The following is a 7500-nucleotide window of genomic DNA, read 5'->3' on the forward strand; positions in this document are numbered from 1 at the left end:
CGATTATGAAAACATATTCTTTCCACAATACAATAGTAAGGTAGGTCGCCCCAAATCCATACACTTTTTCTATACCTCAAATTCTAACAGCTCTAACTGAGGATGGAACCGTCCACTGTTTTTTTAAAAAAACTCAATTATTTGACGTCTTTTGATTGGTTTGGTGTAAATAAATTTAAGTTATTATCGGTTTACCTAGCTAAAATGAAAATAGATTTTCAAACCCCCTCGCCCGGAATACGTATATATATATATATATATATATATATATATATATATATATATATATATATATATATATATATATATATATATATATATATACTCCTGCCCCAACCCGGACTATATTAAATTTATAGTCATACAGCCTAATGTATTTTCAAAAAAAAAGTTTCTATGACAATGATGTGGTAGAATGTCAACTTCAATTTATGTAAAAATACGAATGGTGTGAACGTTTCGGGTTTCCCCTTTATCAAACAACAGACAGTAATATGACACAAAGGCATGATAGTTATGATTTTATTGACACGTTTTGCAATACTCGCTTACCCTTTAAATTTATTCCTACAAATTTTGAACTCGTCCATGTCCATGTCCATGTCAGCTTGGGGCTTCGAGTTTCGATGTGGACGACTAGAAAACGGTAAGGCCTGCCTGAAGCCGGTGATCGTAAAATACTAACGAAAGAGTGAAAATAGAAAGGCTTCGTATGGGAACAAAACAGACAATGGACGTTTCGGGTACAAACCCTTCGTCAGCACAACAATACACAAATAAACGTGGAAAACAAATAAAATAGACTGAAAAATAACTTGTATCGTCTGTACTCAATGGTGGTTGCAGTATGAATGAAATGTTAGCGTGGCCACAGACGACGCTATCCGTCACTAACAAAAAAATGGTTCCAAACGTACTCTCAGTACTCTCTATTTTGAGTCCCTCTCGCAACTACTTGAGGTCACGAGATCAACACACTAACACAGATAAATCATATAATTGTAACTGCGCTGTTATCTCTTGTAAAACCATTTGGATTACAGGTTGTTGCTCATTGCCAATTTGAGTATAAGGAACGTGGAGTGCCTGCGAAATCCAAGCGGATGTACTTTATCTTAGAGGTTTGTTTGTGAATCATTTTTCTTTTAAATACATTGATTGATCTATTTCAGTTTTCTTGTGTGGTAATATTAGTACCCAGTCGTCTCAACGTGGTATTGTGTCGAGGGAAAAACCAGATGCCAAAAAATAGGATTTTTTTTCTTAAACTTACAGGAGATTAGTTTTTTTTAAATTACGTTTATTTATTCGCCAAAGCGAAATTTGTAATGTAGGGTCTATTCCAAGGGAGGATTGGAATAGCCCTGCCATCAGTCAGTCACTGTCCATTTCCGAAAAGTGAATCTAGGGTGAGGTGACTAGGGGGGGGGGGGTGGTCAGGGCTGCCAGATGGTGATCGTGTTTCAATTAGTTATATTTATTTTTCCAATAATATTATTTTTTCTTGTCCATTTGAAGTTGAGTTTTTCCAAGGGGTAAGAGCGTTATTAGTGTTTGACCATGTGAGGTTCTTTAGCCACTTCTGAAGTCGAAATTGGCCACCATGAACTCTGCCATCTGGCCGCCCTGGAAGGGGTATGAATTCTGTTCCTTTGGTTAGGATGTAAAGATCTTGATCTTTTCTTGTTGTCTTGCTGTTTGTATTTTTTGTTGTTGTTTTGTTTTTGTTTTTTGTTGTTTTTTTTTTTTTGGGGGGGGGGGGGGTTATTTTGGGGGTGGGGGTTTACTTTTGCTATTTTCTTGTTTGTTTTTTTTGTGTGTGTGTGGGGGGGGGGGGGTTTTTTTTGACATAATACCGTTTTGAGACGATTGCTCACATTTTACCAACATAACCATGTTGATGCAACACGTGCAAATCAAGCACCCAATCGCTTCGCCACGAAAGAGATGATAGCCGAGATAATAAGGTAAGGAACAAGCATAGAATTAAACGAATGAGAATACGTACGAAGCCTAAAAAGTGTCCACCAATGAAAGCATTCAGCGCCATTTTGGTGTTGGCTGAGAATGTAGTAATTACCATTCATTCGGTATCTAAGTCAACATAACGACACAAGAAAAACAACAAACAATATCAAAATCCACAATAAAATGTTTCAGAACTGTTGCGTATATTTATGGCACAACGAAGCTGTCAAAAAATGAAGTTAGAGAATGTGTGTAATCATGTATTATAATAACCTGTAATGTGTTTTCCAACCACCACATCATCTACTACTACAGCCACCACCACAATATCATCACTAACACCACAACTACAACCACCAGCCCCACATCATTATCACTACCACTACTACTACACCACCACCAGCACATCATCATCACTACCACTACTACAATCACCACAACCACATCGTCATCACTACCACTACTACTGCAACCACCACCACCATATCATCATCATTACCACTACTACCACAACCACCACCACCACTACTACTACAACCACCACCACATCACTACCTCAACTACTACAACCACCACCACAATAGCATCACTACCACTACTACTACAACCACCACAATCACATCGTCATCACGACCACTACTACTACAACCACCACCATATCATTACCATTACCACTACTACTACAACCACCACTACCACCATATCATTACCATTACCACTACTACTACAACCACCACAACCACATCGTCATCACTACCACTACAACTGCAACCACCACTACCACCATATCATCACCATTACAACTACTACTACAACCACCACAACCACATCATCATCACTACCACTACTACTACAACCACCACCACATCATCATCACTATCACTACTACTACAACTACAACCACCACCACATTATCATCACTACCACTACTACTACTGCAACCACCACCACCATATCATCATCATTGAAATATATTTTTTTTTAAATTGAGCTTTATATAGTGCAATATCTACTAAATGTGCTCAAAGCGCTTTACAAGGGGTCCCTGGTCAACATTTAACATGTAGGACGGGACATGACGCCTGTTAGGCGATATTACAATTTTTCGGACAAAGACAACTCTGTTAACGGCCAGGTACTCATTTTACACCTGAGTACGGTGAGAGAATGTGAGTAAAGAGCCTTTTCCAAGGACTCAACTATGCGCCGAGCGCGAGGCTCGAACCCAGGACCTTCCGATCCGGAAGCGAGTGTCATACTACTAGACCACATAGCCGCATCATTACCACTACTACTACAAACACCACCACCACATCATCATCACGACCACTACTACTACAACCACCACCACCACCATATCATTACCATTACCACTACTACTACAACCACCACCACATCATCATCACTACCACTACTACTACAACTACAATCATCACCACCACCACATCATCATCACTATTACTACTACAACTACAACCACCACCAACACCACATCACCTCACTAACACTCAGTACTACAATCACTACCATAAGGTTTTGGAGCTTTACTTCATTTGAAAGAAGGAAACTTCGGAATTGTATTTGGCATTGTGTTTATATATCATAATATAATTCTAATCAGTTATCTATTTAGAACTAGATACTATACAATATCTATGCCAAATACCACCCCAATTCCCCTTTCTTGTGTGCGGGAATTCCTCTTTCGGCATTGAAATTGAGTGTGAGAGAGTCATCACTACACACATAAACAACAGAAACAATTTAAAAACAAGACTATGACACGCAACCACTCACACACGAGGCTATACTATTTATCCTTTTCTCTATATAGAATAGGACAAGACAAACAATAGCTTGACTCTCGCTACACTTCGCATTGATGTTTGTCGTCTCACGAGTTCAACTTTTGGTCGACCTGTCAATATTCCTTTTTGCCTCGGACGTAATCATTAATAGAATGTTGTGTGGTTTTGACCGTGAAGAAAACCTTAAGAAGTCACATTTATATCATTTTAGAGAGATCGTTTTGAATAATTTTGAGTTAAACGAGCGAGCAGCAACTTATTTTCAGGAACGGCCGATCAGCGCTTGTTTACTATAGTAACGCGATTCCCAGCCAACATCAAAATGGCGGATATTTTTCTCATCGAGGCCGCTGGTTGGTTAGCCAATAAGAGCACCGTACGGTTTCCATTGGGTAAATTCCTTGGGAACAAGTGTCCTTTTTCATTTAGAAAGTATCCTGAGCTTATTTCTCTCCTAATGTTAAAATGTTTATATCATCATCGTCAACATCATTATGGTCATCATCATCATCATCATCATCATCATCATCATCATCATCATCATCATCATCACCATCATCATCATCATCATCATCATCATCATCATAATCATTATAATCAACATTAATTTTTCTCATTTTGCATTCAGAAGGGAGGCAAATATAAATTGACAGTAAGGGGTACTGATACTACATTGGATGAAGTCTTGATTCAAGTTGACGAGAATCGGAACTTGAATGAAAGTTGTGAAGGGATGAGAATTAACAAAAAACATGGTTGGTACATAATTACACATTTTCTCCTTCTCCTTATCGTCTTTCTCCTAATCCTCCTCCTTTTTCTTCCTCTTCTTCTTCTTCTTCTTCTTCTTCTTCTTCTTCTTCTTCTTCTTCTTCTTCTTCTTCTTCTTCTTCTTCTTCTTCTTCTCTCTTCCTCTCTCCTCCTTCCTCTCCTCCTCCTCTCTCCTCCTCCTCCTCCTTCTCTCTCTTCTTCTTCTTCTTCTTCTTCTTCTTCTTCTTCTTCTTCTTCTTCTTCTTCTTCTTCTTCTTCTTCTTCTTCTGCTGCTGCTGCTGCTGCTGTTGCTGCTGCTGACTGGGCCCTCATTACTCAGAGTAAGCTGTCTATCCGTCTCGAGAGCGTACTCAGTGAGGACGTTGCCAAACTCAAATCCTACTTTGACAAGTGGTACCTAAAGATGAACAATTCATAAACCTTGGCTACAGCATTCCATCTATGGCAAATCCAGAAACTGAGCGGCAGAATCGCGAGGATTGGAGTTTCTAATATTATATGGGTTGGAAGATACCTAGTCTGGTAGTTTGTAATCCCCGATATGTGTGTGTTTTTGTCTATTATTCTGGAAATTGAAAACACCTTCCCTCACCTTCCTCCTCACAATGATATCGTAATGAAACATTTTTCTTTATAGGTATGACTTTCAATAATGATGTTTCACTCTTGTTTAAGGTGAGTAACTGTCATGATTTGTTTGTTTTTTATATTTGTTTGTTTTTTGGGTTGTTTTTTTTCTTTTGGTCTGTTTGTTGCTTTTTGTTTGTTTTTGAAGTAATTAATTAATTAATTAATCAAAATTAATTTTCTGTTTATTTATTGATATATTATTTACTTATTTATTTATTTATTTATTTATTTATTTGTTTGTTTATTTATCTGTGACCCATCGTCTCAAAACGGTATAATGTCGGGATGACAAAGGTACTTGAAATTCAATTTATAGCCATAAACCTAAAACTTGGAGTTGGTTTCTCGTCGATAGAGTGGAAAAACTTTTGGCCTTTTCGATTTCCTATTAATAATAAAGCGTTTGATTTCCTAAAATCTTGAACAAGGGTCACACGTTTAAACTTCATATTTGCATATTACTAATGTGTCTGACATGGAAGCTGTTGGTACTTGGGCTAAGACGGTACCATCCATTTCTGGACCATCTTCTTCCAATATGGAGCCTGTCTGGACCATCTTCTTCCAATATAGAGCCTGTCTGGACCATCTTCTTCCAATATAGAGCCTGTCTGGACCATCTTCTTCCAATATAGAGCATGTCTGGACCATCTTCTTCCAATATAGAGCCTGTCTGGACCATCTTCTTCCAATATAGAGCCTGTCTGGACCATCTTCTTCCAATATAGAGCCTGTCTGGACCATCTTCTTCCAATATGGAGCCTGTCTGGACCATCGTCTTCCAATATAGAGCCTGTCTGGACCATCTTCTTCCAATATAGAGCCTGTCTGGACCATCTTCTTCCAATATAGAGCCTGTCTGGACCATCTTCTTCCAATATAGAGCATGTCTGGACCATCTTCTTCAATTAGAATCTCTCTAACCATCGATCATTACCATGTGTCTTCATTCGTTTTTTCTGCCATGGAGGTTCCAATTTAGAGCTGTCTGGTTACATTTGAAGGCTGTTTTTTTTTCTGAAGTTGCTTCCAGTCTAACTCCATTCTCTCTTTTGCACCGCTTTTTTTTTTTAATAGGCCTTTGATTGGTTATCTTCCTCAGTTTACTGTAAGAGTCTTTAACGGTCGATTTTGTCCTTAAGGTCTAATGATATAAGCCTTTCTTGATAAAGACATGGATTTGTTTTGTAGTCTGTTTTTTTAAAATTATTATTTTGTTGTTTGTTTGTTTGTTTGTTGTTGTTTTTTTGTTTTTGTTTTTTTTTTTTGTTTTTTTTTTTGGGGGGGGGTTATTTTATTATTTCTTACCTTTCAGGTTTCTGATCACTATGAAAGGAACCACCTGAACATACTTTATTAATTACTTATTCCAAATCACTCCTCGTGGAGTAAAGGGCCTTCGACCACAACACGCCATCCTGAGCGATTCCTCTGGATGATTATTGTTTTCTGGACATTTTCCATATTATCATGCCTCTCTGGAGCAAGAAATCCGCCTTTATACAGGTTGTTTGCTTGTTTGCTTGTTTGCTTGCTTGATACAAGTTGTAGCCTCACGATTTGGGAAATGGAAATCAAAATGTGATAAAGGCAAATCATCTACCAAAATAATACATTGATCGCAATGTAAAGTAAACGTGATGCCGGATAGTCTCATAAACAGGAAGGCAATAATCAAAGTTCGTGCAAGCTTTATTCTGCGACGACAAGATACGTGCTCGACGAAAGACAACCTCACACCAGTAACGTCACACGATAGAATAGTATTAAGGGAAGAGTAAAGAGAAAAAGAGTATTTAATAATCTCTTCATGACATATCAAAATAATCACATCTAAAAGATCTTGTCATGTCACCAGTTTTCCCGAACATAATGATATAAAAGCCATATTTCTGCTCATATGACTATTTTAGTATATTTAAAAAAATCAATATATCATTGATCAAGGGAGAATTTTATACACAGATAAATAGTTTCTACAAATTATCTTGAAAGAAACATTCAATTTCTTAAAGCATGATACATTCCATCTATTAATTTATAATGTATAATAACATAAACGTCGCTTAAACCAATATAAAACAATACCCTGCATGTTTTGAAGTTTGAAATATTTCCTGGTCATTTTAGAGTGTTCACTAGATTTCTTGAGAGTGGTAATTTATTTTATATCTGGATGTGCCTTTGCAGATTGTAAGAGTCACCTCAACTTCCTACAGTGACAAAAACTAAAATTTCACATTTCTGGTCATTTAAACTTTTAAATACATTTTTATATCACCGCATTACCCGTTATAATACCGTTTTGGTGCAATTGGACACT

General features: G+C 37.4%; 1 protein-coding gene across 1 annotated transcript in view; it reads left to right on the forward strand.

Annotated features, from left to right (window-relative positions):
- LOC144979723 (uncharacterized) overlaps positions 1 to 7500 on the forward strand; it is a 122812-nt gene that overhangs the window by 17511 nt on the left and 97801 nt on the right. The window contains exons 5-7 of the mRNA XM_078926677.1: positions 1044 to 1121; positions 4405 to 4531; positions 5185 to 5222. Coding sequence (XP_078782803.1) covers positions 1044 to 1121; positions 4405 to 4531; positions 5185 to 5222 — 243 coding nt within the window. The remainder of the gene's footprint in view (positions 1 to 1043; positions 1122 to 4404; positions 4532 to 5184; positions 5223 to 7500) is intronic.

The sequence above is a fragment of the Berghia stephanieae genome, chromosome 9, assembly GCF_034508935.2.
Source record: "Berghia stephanieae isolate SIO BIC M18660-M18661 chromosome 9, UCSD_Bste_1.3, whole genome shotgun sequence".
Taxonomy (NCBI): Eukaryota; Metazoa; Mollusca; class Gastropoda; order Nudibranchia; family Aeolidiidae; genus Berghia; species Berghia stephanieae.